This window comes from Agelaius phoeniceus, chromosome 2 (genome assembly GCF_051311805.1).
Source record: "Agelaius phoeniceus isolate bAgePho1 chromosome 2, bAgePho1.hap1, whole genome shotgun sequence".
Classification (NCBI taxonomy): domain Eukaryota; kingdom Metazoa; phylum Chordata; class Aves; order Passeriformes; family Icteridae; genus Agelaius; species Agelaius phoeniceus.
The window spans coordinates 10,652,410-10,671,955 of NC_135266.1; the positions used below are offsets into that span (position 1 = coordinate 10,652,410).

Genomic DNA, 19,546 nt, shown 5'->3' on the forward strand with positions numbered 1-19,546 from the left:
TCCTGCCAGGATACACTGCATTAGAAAGGAGAGGTAAAAAAGAAATGAGTAGCAGAGGTCAACTCATCACCTGGCAGCAAGAAGCAGAGGCACTTTGAAATATCTGCAGTATTTGAGCCTGGATGCTGGGGGAGTTTGTCTGAAAGCTCTTCAGGCTGACATGAGCACATCTCTGTGTGCCACTTTTCCAGCAGTACATCTTAACCAAGAAGCCTTCAAAAAGCTTCCCTTGCACCAGAATATCAGCCAGCACTGTTGTGCTCAGGCACTGATCCTGCCTCAGGACCCAGTGATCCTGCAGACAGGGTAGGGCTGTGCTGCAGGTGTGGCATGGTGCCACCAAGGTGGGGTGGGATGGCGATGCCCCTCAGGACACTCAGGTGGACAAGGTGGCTCCAGCCGTAAAAGTGGAGTTATCCACCAATTCTCACTGAACAGGAAGGGGCCTCAGCATTCAGGATGAGGTCAGACTCTTTTACTCCATTATTTTAAATGTGTTACTTACCCTAGGAGGCAACAAAAAATCATAAATTTTACAGTCTTCACTGTTGGAAAGAAATGCAGGAAAAGAAGAGCAAAACTTTATCTACTGTTAGCATATTTAACTCAACAAGGTGAGATTGAAGCTGTTTTGTATTCATTTACAGAAAAGTAAAAATAAATGCTGTGTTTGGACTTATTACCTGGCTTCTTCTGAAAAATTTCCTTCCTGAGGGCCCATTTTTTAACTAATTTTGTCTAATCATCTCTGTTCATAGCCATAGCTCCTTTCTCTTTGCTATCAGCTTAAACACATAATCTATTCTGTGTTATGAACTCTTCCATTTCTAAATATGGTGTTCCTGCATTCATTCATTTATCCTTTAATGCAAATGTGTGTTGCATTATTCAAAAGTTAGAGCTTCCTTGTAATATCCAGAAAAATCTGCATTTGTAAATATAAGCATATGATAAAAACCAAAATAAACAATGAAATCTTAACTTGGACAAATCTCCTTAAGTTTAGTATTTTCTAGTCTTTCTTATTGCATGTTTGGTGCAACAGATGCTAATTGCCAAAGTTTTCTTCTTTTTCAGCATCCAGATTATTGAAAAAAACCAAGATTCTGTATTTTTATAGTAGTGAAGGTGCCTAGGAATACAGAGGCCAAATCACATCTTCTTGCTACATTATGTAAATCAGCTTTGGCATCTCTCAAAAGTAAAGATGTTAAAAATGTCAAGAAATTAAAAACACCCACTCAGACATACGAAGCAAAAATAAAGAGCATATTTCCTAATTTTCTTACACTTTATTTTCTGTCTCCTGATGTAAAAATGGAGACAACAATAACAAATATTCTTATGTGACTGAATTTTTGTTAATTTTCATTAGTGCAAATTGAAATCTAAGACTGAAGTCAGGAACATATCCCATGAAATTTAGAGGATAAATTTCTCCTTCCATCTTAGAAAATAATAACATATAATGTAAAGTTTACACTTAAGTCTCAAAAGGAAAATTAAGGGCCCTGATACTCTTTGGTCAATATGCATCTGAGATGCAAACCCAAAATGTTATTTCAGTAATTCATATCTTCACAAAATCAAATGATTGAATTAATTACTGTGAAACTAGTGAGCAATTTACTGTATTCAGCATTAAAAGGTTATCTCTGTTTTTTTTTCTACAATGTCATAGTAAAGAATTTTCATTGTTTTTGTTGACTGTTCTTTCAGATTACAGCTTCTGCATATTATCTTACAATTTTTACAGATTCAAAGTGGTCCACACTTTATCATAAAGTAGATTCTGCCATGAATGTTATTCTTTGAATGACTGATACTGGCAGCAGAGCAATTCAAGGGGAAAATGATAATGAAATGCAATATTCCCTAAGTGAATAAGCAGCAATAAGCAACTTTATAGTTAAATTATATCTTAGGGAGTAATTTAAAAGAGCTGCTATTCTAAAAGATATATGGGGAAAGAAATGATTTAAAAGGTGCTACTTTACAGGAAAATAATTCTTAATAGAAGTTTTATGTGTGCTTTAACTAGTAGAGAAATTGTTAGGAAATAAAAAATCTACTGCATTATGTCAAACTCCAGGATAATATTTATAAAAGTCTTTAGACTTTTTGTAAAATAATAACTGTAGATTGGTAAACTCTCTCTAGTGAAAAAGGAATATAAACTTCATTATAATAATAAAATTGAAATATATGCAATACTCTTTTAGTGCATGCAATGAAATTGACTTTTCATCCAAGTACATGTATGCAAATATATTTTGTATCTTTAAGTCAAAAACATGATCCACTCTTTATGCTATTCATCATTTTATCAACTTTTGCTGGAATGTCTTATATTAACTTAGGATGTATTTCCAGATCAAAGAAAACCACAAGGAGAAATACTTATCTTGAAAAAACTGTGTTACCACAAGTGATGCTAACAAATGTGCTTTCTCTGTCCCTGCTTCACCTGTGGCACAGGGATGAATGAATTCATGCATGTCAGTAGCTGTTGTCTTTGAGCAATCATTGATTGCTTAAAGATTGCTGCCATTATATTGAGGAGACAATATAATCTTTAATTACTTAGCAGTTTTTCTTTAGGGTTGAAATTTATTTAACGGAAGGTTTTTCATTTCAAGAGAAGAAACAGTCAGCTTTTAATAAGTTCAATCATTTATCAAATTCTGTCCTTTATTGCAGGTCAAAGATGTAATGAAAAACATCATGGCTGGGCTGCAGCAGACAAACAGTGAGATGATTCTGCTGAGCTGGGTCCGTCAATCGACTCGCAAGTACCCGCAGGTCAACGTTACCAATTTCACCACGAGCTGGTCTGATGGATTGGCTTTCAACGCTCTCCTCCACAGCCACAGGTGGGAAAAGCAGCTTTTCACTGTGACAGATGGCTGTACAGGGCTTGAGGACAGTCTGTCTGTGGTGTGTGGGGTTTAGCTGCTTCCTCTGTGGGTGTTTCAGCATGCTTTTAAATGACTGACTGTTTGCTTTGACCTGGGCGCTGCGTTTTGTGTCCTACTAAATCCTCTCATGGAGGGAGAGCTTTTCACAGCACAACCAAATATACACAGTTCAGGTTCTTTCCTGGGATTTCAGTCTGTATACCAAGAAGATAGTCTCAAGGAGCACAGGTTTGGAAGCTTTTGAGAACAGCAAGGAGTAGATCCAAAACTAAGCCTTTGAGGTTGTCCCAGAGGGAGAAGGAGGTTTTCCTGTGGGTACTTAGAAGGGGAAAATGTGGTGTTTGTTGAAAGCCTCTCATAGCTGTTGAATTGAAAGTATGGATTTGCCTCACAAAGACACAGCTGGAGAAGTTGGCCTTTCTTTTCAAAACCTTTCATGTTATTCCAACAGCTGATTTGAGTTTTTAGCCTCTCTCAGAAGTTGCCTTTTTCTAGTCTATGCTGTACAAAACTCTACCTCTAGAGATTCAGAGTTCTCTGGGGGTTCTGTGTATGTGGCTTAAGGAAGATGTGCAAGTCAATATATCTAAAAAACCCAGTTCTTGCCACTGCTACTTCTAAAGCAGAATTGCTTTTCCCAATATGAAAAACCTCCCAACTTCTTTCTCCTACTACTGATGCCTTAAGTATATACTTCTCTCTTAAAGGGGACTGTCCTGCAATGCCACTGACTGCTCAAATTATTAGGGAGTTGAACTTTTTAACTGTGGTTTAAATACCATCCAGAAATTAAACTCCAAATTAGCCTCTCCCTTCCCTCTGCCCCCTCTGGCAAGGGAGGAACAAAAGCAGACTTTGGATTGGGATCACAATTCATTGAAAGCAAACAGCAATGGAATAAGAAATGCACAGCAAGAACAGCAATAATGATTTTAAAAAGTATACAGGAAGAGAGGGGTTTTTTTCTCTCACCAAAAAATGGTCACCCCCTTGACTTAGTTCCCTGTGGCAGCTGGGACAAGATGACAGACACTCCCTGCAGGTCATGTACATGTGGCTTGCCCAGACAAAGATGGTGCCTGTTTCCACATGCCGCTCCACATGGCAGCTGGGAATAAAGGCAAGATGGTGAGGAGGGCTCTGAAATCCCAAGACATTGGGAAAAACTTGCAAACAATCCCACTATGTGGAGACCCATCCCAGAACAGGTTTCAAACACACCAACTGCATTCCATCCAGGGAGCCACAACTGTATTTTTCCCTAAAATTACCATACCATTGTAACCTCTCTTAAGATGTGAATATAACTTCTCCATTGCCTCTGATTTTACCCACAGTCATTTTTCCACAATGTCTTTCCACCTAGAAACAATAGCAGACTGTCTGTTCCCTGATTAGGGTATCTGATACTCAGATATTCAGATTGCATGCTCTGCAGGACCATGTAATATCTGGTGTCTGAAATCAGTAATCAGAAATTCCTTTTTGTCCTTCTCTGGAGGAATTTATTCAGAAGTCTGAACAGAGGAATTTATTCAGGATCAGTCCCTGGCTGGGGAGTGCTGTTGCCAGTAAACCAGACTGGGATTGTCTAGACAAATTTCTGTGTCCTATGTCAGATTTTATGCACTGCTGTGTTCAGTTCAGAGCAAAGTTCACCAGATGAACATTCATTTCCTGCTTACTGGAATTTATGCGCTTTATTCAGGTTTTGTAATTCAGGGCTGCAAAACTTAAGCCTGCTTTTACTCTTCTACTGTCTGCTGCCATAAATCTTGCATAGCTTTCTGCACAGTGAGCCTATTTTCAATAGAAGTGAAGAATTACTCCACAGAAGTCTTGTCTCTTGCCCAGTAGTTACTGTACTTATCTGGGAAATGGCAAGTGTTCAGTCAGATTCCTGGAGGCAAGTCTCCAAGACACACCAGTCATCTTCTGGACTTAAATCACTAAGTTCTCTGCAAGAGTTTCATTTCCTCATTTCCTCCAAAGCCCTGATGCAGTAATTTTTAAGATGAACCAATGATGTTTGATTTTTGTTGACTTTGCATTTTATGTTTAGTGTGTGGGAACACTGAATTGTCCTTCAAGATTCCAGATGGACTCAATTAAATAGGCACACTAGGACATTCCATGCTTGTGAGCTCCTAACTGTATCCTATAATAATAAAAAACCTTCTCTAAGGAGCCTAATTCAATCACTCTAAGATGCAGGTACATTAGAGACCTGGGTGTCAGAGTGTCTTAGATTTAGTGCCTAAAGAAGACAGTTTTAATATACACTGAAGAAAAGTTGTCCAAGAGTGATTTACATGAATTCTCAGAGAAACCCGGTGTCTCACACATCCTATGTTTTATAAATAGTTTGTGATTTATTTACACAGAATGATAAACACTCTGATGACAAATCCTCTGAATTTAGGTCCTCTGTTTTCCCTGTTCAATTTTTCCAGTTTCTACCTCTTTTTTTGGTCAGAATTCCCTATTTCTCCAGTTTTCCACTTCTTTCTTGTTTATTTCCTTGTTCTCCATAAAGTTGTGTCCAGATGCTCTCCTCTTTTTTCCCTTTTCATCCTCTGATTTTATTCCTCTGCATTGGCAGAAATGGAAGCAGAGCTAGTCACAAGGAAGGATAGCTATAGTTTGAAAATCAGGTATGATATTTAATTCATGCAGTGGACCTGGTGCCTGGTGTGTGCACTTTTCCCCAGTTTTAGCTCTATTCCTAGACTTCTACAAAAACCAAACCAAGAACAAGCCAAAAAAACTCCAAAACCTAACAGAAAATGCTAAACATCAAAAATCTCTCCAGCACTGAAAGAGTGATGCTACCCAAAGATTTTTCCATAATATTTAGACTCTCTTAAAGTGAGGGTAGATTTTGTGGTAGCATGAAATCTATTTATTTTTCAAACCAATTCCTTTCCTTTATGGGTGGTGATATTTTTATTCCTCTTATATAATGTTTTCAGTGATGAACAGGTGGCTTTTTGTTTTGGTTTGTAGTTATTTTGTTTCTTTTGAAGAGGTTCAGACAGTAATGTGAAATTTGCATCTGGATGAATTTTCTAAGTACATCCTTAAATGGATTGAGATAAAGTAAGAGACTTTCATGAAGCATTGTCCACAGAGTATGCTGGGAGAGCAGTGGGAGGCTTTATTTCTCATAGTCTTCTATCCCACCAATCCCTAGCCTTCACTTGCTATTTTGATTGGATCCGATTTTTCTAATGCTCTTTCTCTGTCATTTTATTTAGGGGTTACTTCAGGTAGATTTTTCCATCTCTGTAATCACCATGTCTCCATAGACATTTAGGCTCTTTAGCAATTGCTTTCAATACTGAGTGCAAGAAGCAGTGGAACACAGGTCACCTGGCAAATCTCCAAGGGCGCATTAGTGAGCCCAGAGGGTGAATTTTCAGGATATAAGCTTGGCACATGATCTCTTGAATTGTATGTTTTGAACTGAAAAAAAAACCCAAAAACCAAGGCAACAGCTGTGGAGTGGCATCATCACCCTAGGAATATACAGAAACTAAAATATTTTGCTGATGAAGAGAGGCCAGTCGTTCTACAGTTGAAATTCTCCCTTCTTAAGGCTCCAGATCACAAAGACCTTTCCCCATTTACTTCTTAAAATCTTTTTCCTCCAGGTGGATATGAGAGAGAGCTTTACCTCTTTCCAAATTTGTTGGGGCTCTTTTTCTTTTCTTTTCTCCCCTGGTCCTGTAATCAGGATTTTGAAGTGGGAACAGGTGGCATTCATTATCTTCCTCCTTGCTTCTTTAAAATGCTTGAACTTAGGCCAGGTGACTGCCTTACAAATGAGCACTTCATTGCAGCTGTTTCTACTTCAGGGGGCTAGAGTGAGAAGGGAAGGAAAATGACATCAGAAAGAGGTCCTGGACAGAAGCAAAAAAAAAAAAAAAAAGTTTACAGGAAAAAAAAAAGCGAAAACAATAGGATGAAGAGGTATGAAAAGAATAATTTTTTTAGCAAATCACTAGGTTATGTATCAGTTACTCTCTCCTGACATTTTTCAATTTTGAGCGATCTGAAAACATATATGAGACATTTTTGTATAAATAGGTAAAGTAACAAACACACAGCTTTTCTATTGAAATGGAGATGATAGATTTCATGGTCTAACTATGACTATTTTCTGTCTACAATAATCACAAACTGTGGCTTGTCTTATCCATGACTTTAATCTTTGCATAGAGCTCTGTCAGGATTTGTTTGTCCATAGCATATAGTATACTATACATAGTATAAATTTTCTCACCCTGGCTGAACTAGTTCTGTTGTAAGTTATGTAACTGGGGGGTCATAGGGGATGTAGGGGGTCTCTTTTTTTACTTTATTTTTCTTGGAAATATGTTTTGAAAAAATTCAGATTTATTTTCCTTTTTTTTTTTGTTTTGTTTTTATTGTTTGTATTTCTGCTAGTGATAGGAAAGAACTGTTGGTAAAAAAATTACCGTATGCTCAAGAGAAAGTTTGATTTTTACAATGCAAACTTCTCCATTGAAGCCTTCAATCTTTTCAATTTTGGCTCTCCATGGTTGTGTCATAAACTAATCTAAGACCAGTGCTGTTTGAGCTGATCAATGAATGGCTAGATAAAGTTCAGCATGTTCTACTTAATTCTAACTTCTTTGAAAATGTGTTGTATTGTTCAGGAAGAAAAGTGAGAAATGCTAGTTATTTTTCCATGGGTTCCCTCCCTTTCAGGCAAGACCCAAGCTGCAGATATGAGAACAAATTCTAACTCCCTTGGTATTATTTGAACAATAAGGAGAGGACAAATGAAGGCAGAGAATCAGTATTCCATTTCATATGTTTCCTTTACTATTTTATACCTTCTCACTCCTGTATTTAAAACTCCTTAGGAAGCTAATAACAGTTGTAATTTGAAAATCAGTTTAAGTGTTGTTTCAGGGAGTTTCAAAAGCTGTTTTCCACTTACCACAATTATTAATCTTCTAGGCTATATTATTTCCCACAATCACACATGGCAGTATTGCCACATAAATACACCCAGTGAAACATCCTGACACATAGCACTGGGAAGCTGCTGCTTCAAGCTGACATTATGACACTGTTATTCTAGTGATAGAGCTACTGAAATGTGTATAGCAACATAATCTTTCAACAAAGTGAAAATCTGGAAAGTTAAATTGCTGTTGGAGTAGAGAGAGCTTTTTGAATTTATTTTTATTTTAATTAAACTGGTGCTTATCAGAACTGAGTTGCAGTAGGTGGCCATATACTTACAAATTATCTTGGAATCTGTGCTGTCTGCTTTATGTACAATACTAAGAAAATGGATAAGAAATCTGACAGTAACTTACTAGATCTTACAAATTCTTTTCTATGTCTCAGAGGGTTCAAATTTTTGCCATCTGTGATGAGTGGAGAGAGATGCTGCATGTTCTCTATACAGGCAGCATGTAAATTCAACCCAGGTGTTGAGATGTGATGTTGTTTCAAACCCTTGTGAGTGCTGGAGCATTTGGTTGTTAAAAGAAAAAGAATCCAACAAAAACCACAAAAACAAACTAACAAAAATTCTGTGTGTCTTATATTAAGAATCCTACCTCCAGAGATGAAGTCATGATAATAATTTTAGACTGTCTTGGTAGGTTAACTTGAAAATACTCTCCTGGATTATAGAACTGAAAAATTGGATGAAATTGACTATCTAAGGTATTATTAATGATCACAGAGGCTTTCTTAGGAGGGGTAAGACAATATTGTGGCATTCCTCAAGGAACAATTGTAAATATTCATATTCTTGTCCAGTGGAGTCCTAACTGATTAAAAATATGCTCCCATTTATGTGAACAGAATATGCTGCTCTCAGCACTGCAGGTGTGCTTAGAACTTTTAGCCAAATTAAAACAGAAAAATAAAAAGGAAAAAAGAAAAATTTGAGGGGAAGGTAGTCCTTTGGATACATTTCGTTCCTCTCCTTGTCCTAAAGGTTTTTCTTACCAAATAATCTTTTTACACTCTAGTCTGTGTAGTATATGTGTGATACATTCTTGTCAAGCTTTTTAAGACAGTCAAAATCGACAGCTTTGTGGTTACTACAGTGTTCTCTTAGCTAAATTTGCTGTATGAGCATGTGCATCCTATGCCTAGTGTTGAATTTGGAGTAGGGATTTGAGTAATATCTGTGTGCTTGCAGAATAAGATGTAGGGGTGTGGTGGCTTTACCCCAGCCAGCAGCTGAGCATCCAATAGCTACTCGATTGCTTCACCCCCTGTTCCCCCAGGACAGGGAAGGGAATAGGAAAAAAAGAAAGCTAGAAAACTCTTGAGTCAAAATAGAGACTCTTTTAATGCATGGAGGTAAGAAGAATAGAAAAACAAGTGATGCAAAGGCAGTAACTGGTAGCAGCCACTCTTCAAGCAGGAGACACCTTCCCAGACAAACCCCCCCAACCTCATTCCCTTCTTTTACCCAGCTATTTATGGCTGAGCAAGTTATGTAGCAAGGAATATCCCTTTTACTGGTTTGGGTCACCTGTCCCAAGTTTCTTGCCCATCTGTCCCCACTGGTTTGGGGAAGGTAGAGCAAAGGGAAAAAGAGAAGGTCTTGATTTTGTGTGATCACACTTCAGTAATACCTGGTTTGCTCTGGACATTATTTATCTGTAAATTGAAAACACAGCATTGTGTAGAGTGCTATGAACAGTGGTAACTCCATTCCCAGTTAAAGGAGAATGGTCAAAAATATTTTTACTAGTTATGTACACATAGTTCCTGTGTTTTAGTACACAAACCAGTCTGTAGGATCACAGACTTAATTCATCTATGGGTAAACCCAGAGATTATTAAGGTTCCTCTCCCTTCTCCACCCTGTCCCCAGACAGATTTAATATTAAATTAAAATTGATTAGTATTTTGGAGTTATTCTGCGTGTGGGAGGGAGAAAACTGTAATATTTGAGCATCTATGCAGAGAGGAGCAAAATAACTTGGAATAACTTAGTTGTTACTATGAAAATCAGTCCCCTCAGAAAAAATTAGACAGCAAAGGTGCATAACTAGAGAATAACTACTAGGTAAAGGGAGTATTTTTCTTTACTCTATTGACATTACTATATGATGTCGTGAACATTTTTCCATTTATTGTGACTCAGGACACTACTTAAAATTAATAAAAATGTGAATAAATCTGTCATTAATTGCAAAATTTAAATGGTGTAAATAATGTGCTTGATTTATCACTATTGAAATGATACATTTAAATGTCCCCTGATTTAGAGCACTGTATCGAAGTCACAAATAGCATGGTTGTTTTTCTTCATATTACATGAATAGTAATCACAGGGTATTTGATTAAACTTTATTTCTCCAGAGTGCCTGATAACAAATTTTGATTTCCTAATGGATAACTCTTAGATGAAAAGCCAAAGATTTTGCTATACTAACATTATTTATGTTGCAAATAGTGCAGCTGCTAATACAAGGTCCCAGACTGCATCTGAGCTATAATTCAGTTTTGGTCATTCTGTTTTTTCCTGTAAAAGCATATAAATTTTGACTTGGCAGTGTAAGGGTAAGAGTTGAACTCTATGTTCTTACAGGTGTTTCCCAACCCAAATGTTTCTATGACTCTATGGATTTTTTAACCTGTTGACTGATGTTAGTCTGTTGTAACAGTGAGCTAGTAATCTCAGAAGAAATTGCACTCTTAGAAATATGAATTGAAGTGAAAGACTGGTAGCTGGGGAGAGGAGGAAGGCCCCCAGATGGCCTCAGCAGTTCTGTCCCGCTTGTCCTGCCACGTGCCAGTCTCGATTTCGTGGCCACTGCACCTGATCTTTCCCACTCAAGCGTTATTTGGGACTGGAATGAAGGAGCCAGTGTAATAAATATGGACAATGTGATTGTGGTGGACATGGATGAGAACAGAATGCAAACCCATTAGAAGCTGAGCTTCATTAGTCCCAGGGCAAATTAACACAATCTTTCATTACGAGAATAAAAAAGTTGATGCTGATGCTTAGCTTTAGAAATACATCAGTAAAGGTAAGACTAAAAAATAACAAACTTATTCTTCCTCTTATTTTTACTTTAGACCAGACCTGTTTGATTGGAATGCTGTTGCTTCTCAGCAGTCACCTGTACAACGATTAGACCATGCATTCTCCATAGCCAAGCAGCACCTGGGAATAGAGAAACTCCTTGATCCTGAAGGTTAGTGGAAATTACATTGTTTGGTATTTGTTTTTTTTTTCTTTTTCTTCAAATGGAAAAACAGTTTTACTATGCATTTGATGATATACTAACTTGAATGTTTCTTGGCACAAGAATTTAAACATTTTGTGGGATAAATTATAAATTGAAGCAAAATCCTTTACTTTTAGTGCTACCTTTGTGCTCTATTCAAATAGCATAAAGCTGCCTATATATACATGCTCTAAAGCAATTTTCTTTAGCTTTGGGACCAGGGTTTTATTGCACATGCACTGAACTGGATCTCAGAAAGCTGTTGATTTCTGTTTTGAAGATTTAGAGCATCTGCAGGTTTTATATCTTCTGGAAAGATCTTGAGTTCAAATTACCTTTTAATGTATATCCAAAACATGTATTCAAATTCTATATACTCGTATTTTTTAAGATGACTTATATTTCTCTATATATTGCAATTTTATCAAGATGATGTCTCATATAACTATTATTTAATCTTAGCTGTAATAGGATTACCTATTTTACCTTGACTATCTTTTATACATCCTTAAGCAGTCATGTTTGAAGGGTTCCTTGTTTCTCACACGTTCACTTGAATTTCGTACACTTCTATAAATTCTCTGACATAGTTTCTGCTTTGCTGACAGACTAGTAATTTTCCCTCAGAGGATATTCCTAAAACAGTCTTTACTCCAAGGCCATACAGATATATATATATATATATATGTGTGTGTGTGTGTATATAAAGCTCACCTCTGTCCACTTAGTTCGGTGATTGTTGCTTTTTTCCCATACAATGATACTTTTACTGTATTTTCATGAAATTTCCTATTAAGCCACTTATAACTGAACTTTTCTATATATTTGTGCTGTTCTCAGTGACTCGCTGACAGTGAGTTTTTCATGGGAAGAGATAGTATTTAACAAAATGCAAAAATTAATTTAAAGATAGAATTGAGTCTCTTAATGTTTAAATATCGTTGGACATGTCTCAGTTGTTGACTAATGACCTTGTAACCCATGCATTTCCCTCGGAAAAATGTTGAATGGCACAGAATTTCTTGCCTAGTACACACTTTAATTTCTAGAACTCAGTTTTGGCAAACCACTGGAGGAAGAAGAGGTTTTCTACTTGCTAAAGCATGGGATTGAGCTTGTAAACTCTGAATGAGATTGGAATTGAAAACTGAGTTGTGCAACTGAATCGATGCAGTCACAGTGTTTTCTATAATTGGTTAAACTTTCTTCTTAAAATAGATTAGTGAATAAGTTATTTTCTCTACGCAAGAGTCACTTCTGATTAGACGTTTTATTCTGGTTTTGGCAAAGATACTTGCAGTTGTTTAGCCAACAACTGAAAAACTCTTAAACATTGGTGGTTTTCCAAATGTCTGCTGTAATTATTTGCTATTCAGTGTTGTAATTTACAGTGCTAGCCACCTATTTCTTTTTTCCCCTCTGCAAACATTTCCAAAGGAAAATTACAATTTGCACCTATTTGAAAGCATGAATATGAGGAACTATAACTGTTTTGTTTGTGATAGTAAATTTATTTCTAGATTGAAGCCCAGAATTTCTGGTATGCGTGCAAGGGAAAAATCTTGTTTGAAGGTTTTAGAATATTCTTTCTGTAATTTTACATTGTGTATTTATCAAGTCTCCTAATTAGGTGCTCGGGTATCTCCTAACACCATATTGTGTAACAACACTCTCTTCTCTGCCTGCAAAGTGCTAATGTATTACAGTAAAAGGGAGTATGCAGTGGTGAAACATTGTTTTCATGTAATTTAATACCTGTCAAAACAGCACATGTGTAATTTGTGAACACTTTAAAATTTAGTTTTGTTCATTAAATACCTGCTGTCTCAATTTTGAAAATATTAAGTAGAAAGGAAGCTGTGACCGTGGTCACAGGGTTTCTTGGATGAGGGAAAAGATGAGAATGTTGACTCCATGTTCAGAAGGCTTGATTTATTATTTTATGATATATATATATATTAAATTATAACTATACTAAAAAGAAAAAGAAGGACAGGGTTTTCTCAGAAGCTAGCTAAGCTTAGAAAAGAAAAGAATGAATAACAAAAGCAGCTCTCTCAGACTCTGTCCGAGATAGCTCGGTCCTTGATTGGCCATTAATTATAAACATCCAAGATGGGCCAATCACAGGTGCACCTGTTGCATTCCACATCAGAAGATAACCATTGTTTACATTCTGTCTCTGAGGCCTCTTAGCTTCTCAGAAGGAAAAATCCTAAAGGATTTTTAGTGAAAAGATGTCTGCAACAGGAAGCCACTACTCAGTAAACGCCTACTTTTCTTCAACCAATGTAATAGTCAGAAAAGGTTTGGGGTTATTTGTGTTCTGAAATTACTGATGATTGATATATGTTGAAACAAATGTCTGGGGAGCCTATCTTAGCAATTAGATTTTGGAAAGTAAATATTTGCACTCAGCCAAACAGGTTTTCTAGGTTATATATGAAGTTTGCTTGTTTCCAAGGTTGCTGATATTTAAAGTCTGTCCCACGAGAAACAGTCAGTTTATTACTAAGGTTGTTGATATTTTAAGTCTATCCCATGAGCAGCTTTTAAAAAATTTTTCAGAATTTGATCTCCATTTCAGCTATCAAAGTGATGGAGATAATTTACATCTAGATCTTTCTTGTAAAAGCTATGTTGTGTAAGGTAAAGCTTTTGTATCTGGATTGTTTTTTGTATTCATACAGAGATAATCATTCCTGCTATTGCCCTTGTACTGGCCACTAGGAATGCTTTTTTTTAAATTTTTTTTTTTTTAATCAGAGTTTAGGAAGTCCTGCAAGGAGCAGGTAATTGGGTTCAGTAATCTCTCTCTTTGAGTCCCTTCCAACTCAAAATATTTGTGGTCTTTTTGATTGAATCCTGTCAATGAGTGAAATGTAAGTAAGTTTAAATGTCTATCGGGTGTTTGTTACTGTTGTATTTTCATACTGTAGAGTATGAAAGATGACAAGAAGAAAATGCAAGATCAGGTAGAGAAAATTGGTAGATATTAGAAGGTTTTATTTAGAAGAAAGTTGTTAAAGACCTATATATTGGGGGAAAGATTCAAAAGAAAGAAATGTGTTTGCAAATCAGATTTTTTAGGCCAAAGTATCCCAATGTAATTCTTAATGACCTCCTGTTGTAAGGCATTTATGATTATGCAGGTAAGATATTTTAAGTCTCGATAATGCTCTCTCTGATTCAAATAATAAAAATTTTGCTTTGCTAGCTCCAAACTAGTATTTTTTGCTAAATATTATTTTCCCAAACCAGATTGTTTGTATATTGATTTCTGGTCAGATTTGAATGGAAAAGCTAGTATATGGCAAACTTATACCATAGTTGTATTTTTTTAATGCTATTTTATTTTTTTCTTTAATTAAAAAACCCCACTATTTTTGATACAACTAAGGAAAATTTCTGACTGATTTTTCACTCCTTTCTGATGCCTGTGGTTTTCTGGATGTAAATTTGACTTACCTGCTTTAGAAAATATTTTAGTTGAATGTTTTCAGCGTAAGCAGTCCAGGTTGTTTTTCTTTGTTCTTGAATTTAGAGTATTTCAGGTATAAATAACATAATCACTGAATACTCTTCTAACTTATTAACTCCCTATGTTTCACACTCATTATTTTTAGCTATTGTTATGTCTCAGTATCAATTGATGATTAAGGTATTTGCCATCTTTGCTGGTATGAACTGACTTAAGGCAATTTCAGCAAAAGACTTAAAATATCTTAAGCAAATTAACCAAATGATAAAGATATCTGCAACTTCAATTTGTTTGTGTTAAAGCTGAAATTGATCAAGACATTAAGATTAGTCTACATCTTTATGAATGTCTAACAACCTGGAGTTACATTTTTAAGTAGTTAAATAGTTCTTTGTAAACTTTTTATCTGTACTGAATTTATGGAGAAACATGATTCTGGTCTTCACAAACAAACTATAGAAAATATACTAAAGGCTATTATGTTCCTTGTAGTACATTCACTTTTTCTGGAGCATCTTCAGAAATTTTAACCAGAAAGGACTAGGACTTGTAGCAAACAGCATCATATGTTACATGTTACTGGCTGTATAATAGCATTTATGTTTTACCTTGGCATAAAATACTTATGCCACAGTGGAGCAGAAGGATGTTTTGAGGAAAAGTAGGGAGTGATCTCTCAGAAACTGCATCTGGGAACAGATCTGAGCTGTCTTCCTCCCCCTTACAACAACTGAGTGCAAGTGTGATAGCAGCAGAAGTGTTTGTGTGCTTCCTTCTAGAAATGAACATCTGACTCTTGGTTTAATGAACTTTTCCCTGCTGTCACTTTCCTGGGCTTGTGCTTGTTTGTGCTAGCCCGATAATAAATAGGCTATGAAGTTATATAATTTCTGCTGTCCTTTTTGGGTAATTATCCAGTTTCTTATACTTTGTGTAGCTTGATTAAAAAAATCATTTAATCCATCCCAGTCATATTTTCCATATTTTTTTCCTTAATTTGCACTGATGACATGAGTTTTTTGCACAATTATTAAGTGATAATGAGACTCAGACAGTTTTTCATTTGATAAATTTTTTGTTTGATCTTGACTTCCCATACTTCTGTATCCCAACAGTATTGGATTCTACCATACTGGAACACAAAGAAGAGTGGAAAAAACTTCTCAGCACTGTAGTTCCTGATGTTGTCAGCTGTGTCTTTACTCAGTAGTTATACACAGTTGTAATACTGGTTTTCAGTTACTTTTAATACCCTTGCTGATATGTCTTATTCTAAGGGATTATGAGAAGTTTGGGGTTTTTTCTATTGTGCCCTAAAATTTAGCAATGTTTTGCCCAGTACAGTGTGAAGGTTGGGGGGATATTTTTGGATTTTTTTAGATGCAGGAGACATACAAGTCACAAGAGCTACATTTAATATCATGTTTTTGAGAATAGTTAAAAAAAAGCTCTCTCAAGCCTAGAAATCATTATTTCAGTTGCACAAAAATCATACAATGATTAGAAAAAAAAAATTTAAAAGCATTGTTTTTTTAAGACTCTTTTTGGTTGTCAAAGCCGGGAATGGTTTTGGTTAAACAAGAGGAAAGTCTACAGGATTCATAATTAAAAGTGCAGCATTAACATCACAACCCTTTAACTGTTGCTTTGCTGTTTGTCAGCAATTTTAGCCCTGGTTCTGGACACACCATCAAGTCACTTCAGGAGCTTTGTCTTTAGTTTGTAGCACAGATATGAGCTGCAGGATGAGAGCAGGTCTGTGGAAATACCTTCAAAACTAACAGTGGAAAGGCTGAACTTTTATATGAATGAACTTTTAATACATACATTTTCCATATGCTTGCTAGTTTGATCTATATTATTGTTTTAATATTTTGCTCTGCACTTTGTTTTGACAAATATTTACGCTCAAGATTACACTGCATTTCTTCTTTACCCACTGTTAAGGTGAAAGTTCTGCTTTTTCTTTAAGCACATAAAAATAGTCAACAAAAATAATAAATTCACTAGACACCATCTAACCCCAGTTTATCTTCCATATTTGTAAATAGAATTATTACTGTTTCTTTGACCTGTGAGCAATTGAGTTAACAAGAGATGACTCAATAATCAGTAACTTTTACAGATTTCCATGGAAATAAATGGCTTGAAGGATTCTGCATTAAGAGACTCAAGGACAAAATAGGCTCTGCCTCTTATTGGTGGGAAAATCTAAAATAGATGTGATTTGGAGCAGAGCACATATGCTACAAAAGAAATTGTAAGACATTCTACTATGAAGGGTGTGCAGTTTATAATATAGTTTGAAGTACTAATCTTGCAATTATGAAGAGCTCTGTAGTAACCTTGCATTGCAGCTGCTATTGTATTAGTTCAGCAATGTTAGCTAAGTATAAATGCATAGAAATGAGAGCTGTGTTAAAATATCTGCAGAATCTAGCAGTGGTGACACATAAAAAATGTTTTACTAATAAAAGTAGGGGTAGTATAATGAACAGAGAATAGGTATCCTTGTATTTCCAGATGGTTTTCTTAATCATCTTGGATTTTTAGTGATGGTATAATTCAGACATACTACTGCATGTTTCTGTAAAACACTGTCTGAACTTGTAAAAATGTTATTTAAGTTGATAAGCCTCACTGACCACAGCTGTTGTTCTTCATGTGATGCTGAGAGAATTTTGGATGAGGTGCTGGAATGTCTTCTGTCATTTCTTAGCTAGAACTCCTGTCCAGCTTCTTCCAAGGTGAGAAGAAGCAGAGTGGGTATTGCAGATATGTAATAAGCACAGAGGTGTTTGGTCTGTGACCCTATTTTTTTGACAATTTTTACTTCTCAAAAGCTTTAGATGTAACACGCTACTACCTTGCACCCCCAAGCATAGAGACACATCAAAAAAAAGCAATATTCTAAATACTTCTGTTTTTACATCTAAATGCTGCTTCTATAAGTAGTGCCCCGGTCTTGCTTGAGCAGATAATTTCTCCCTTGCTTCATGGACTTTCAGCTATCTGCTAATTTAGAATTCTCTACTTTTTCTTTTTTGGATGAAGGGTTTTTTTTGTTGTTTTTTTTTATCGTGGAGGTTTGTTTGGCTTGTTGTCATAAAGAACACAGTAAAATAAAATAATTTTCCTGTGTTAATATTCTGTAATTACAGTGCCTCAGGCCATTGACAAATTGTAGTTGTTGGTCTACGCTGACAATCACATAGATTTGTTTGCCACTACATCAGAATGTGTGTAGTTTTCTGTCTGTCACTAATAATACTGTGGTTTGGCTTTTTTTTTTTTCCTAGATAAATCTCTTCTGTAAGAATGTTAAAATGTTAAGGTTCAAATACAAATCAAGGTTCAATCGAGTGTTTTTTCTTTGCCAAATTTCTCATGTGTGTTTTATGCTGGGAATTGATATGTCCACAGTCTGTGCTTTAGGCTAGAATTAAGCATGCTTTTTTTAACTCTGTAATTTGATGAATGAAGCCCTTTGGAACTGTGTACGTAATAGCTCAAAATAATCACTGATGGAAGACAACTGAGAAGACATCAGTTATAACAGCATTATTTTGTCTGATGCATCAACACAGAGAATGAAATGAGTTTTGCCTGTCTTAAAATCACAAAGGAAGAAGAAAGATTACTTAGGTAAATATTCAGCATATAGTCTGATGAGTTTCTGCTGGTGCACAGTAATGCATGTATCTTTATTGGATATTTTGTCTCATGATAATTTAAAAAGTATGTAAAAACATTGTATTTTCCTAGGAAACAAAATTTCTGTATTAAATTTAAAATAAACTTCAATTGAAGTGAGATTTATCTGTTAGAAGAAGTTGTAGTCTAGTTATTGTAAGTAGGGGGATCTTCAAACTAAGAATAGGCCCAGATCAAATTAGTATGCTTTGATCTTAAAATACCAGTTACTACAAAAATGTTCCATAAATCAATACCTTCAGCACTGTAATGCATGTACAAATATATCTATAATTTAAAAAAAAGAGTTTTTTTGAAAATAGAGATGGTTCCTGTAAAGAGTTGTGGGGTATGGGAGATTGACACTTGGAGATTAATTTTCTAAAAAGAAAATCTAGAGGAGAACTTTGGTTAAAATTAATAAGCCATCTCCCACATTTTATATCTTAATATTCTTCAATTTATTTTTTGTTGTTTTTAAGGTAAAGAATGTGCTGAATTTGGAAATCCCATAGCCCATATGGGATATGAAGATACTCTTATTTGTCTGTTAGTGATTTGAAGATCTGCTAAAGGGATTAATATTTTAGGGAAGAACTCCTGCAAGTATCTAAGACTTCTGTAGTTTTATTTGGGTCACAAATTGAAGGATGGTTAAGATATTTGCCTGCTAGAATTGAACCATGTTAATTGGGGCCATTTGATTAAAATCTTGGATTTGAAATAGAATAGGCAAAGTAAGCATTAATGATTTATACCTGCTTTGCTACTTCCACTGACCCCCTCTAATATGGAATGTTAGTCATTGTGCCCTAAGTGGAAACCCTGGACTTTCTCCTTCTGGCTCTTGTTATCTGAAGGTCATTTGAAACATGTTTATCCACCAGGTGGTGGAATAAACAACTTTGAGTTGAAGAAATGAAAGGAAGAAATGCCTATGACAATTAGGGATTTTGAATTAATGTAATTTAGTTTCTAGATCAGAATTTGATCTCTGAACTGGCTTCTTAGGATCTATAGTCACAGAAGATTCCCAATTTTTGGGTTTCTAAGGTTAATTTTTTTGGCTCTGACTCTGAGCAAGTCTAAACCAGTTTGTGTGCATACATCCAACTTAGTGAGATAAATTCTAACCTTTAGCATGAATGTTCTTGAGATAAAATTTTTTACAAAGACTCTAAGAGAGATAATTTTCTCTGTAATGATTTTCA

At 35.6% G+C, this 19,546-nt stretch overlaps 1 protein-coding gene across 8 annotated transcripts in view; it reads left to right on the forward strand.

The window, feature by feature from the left end:
• The window catches only part of DMD (dystrophin), a 1,046,004-nt gene that overhangs the window by 268,475 nt on the left and 757,983 nt on the right, over positions 1 to 19,546 (forward strand). For all 8 annotated transcript variants that reach the window (XM_077171917.1, XM_077171927.1, XM_077171925.1 and 5 more), the window contains 2 exons: positions 2,701 to 2,873; positions 11,010 to 11,128. In XM_077171917.1, the coding sequence (XP_077028032.1) occupies positions 2,701 to 2,873; positions 11,010 to 11,128 (292 nt within the window). The remainder of the gene's footprint in view (positions 1 to 2,700; positions 2,874 to 11,009; positions 11,129 to 19,546) is intronic.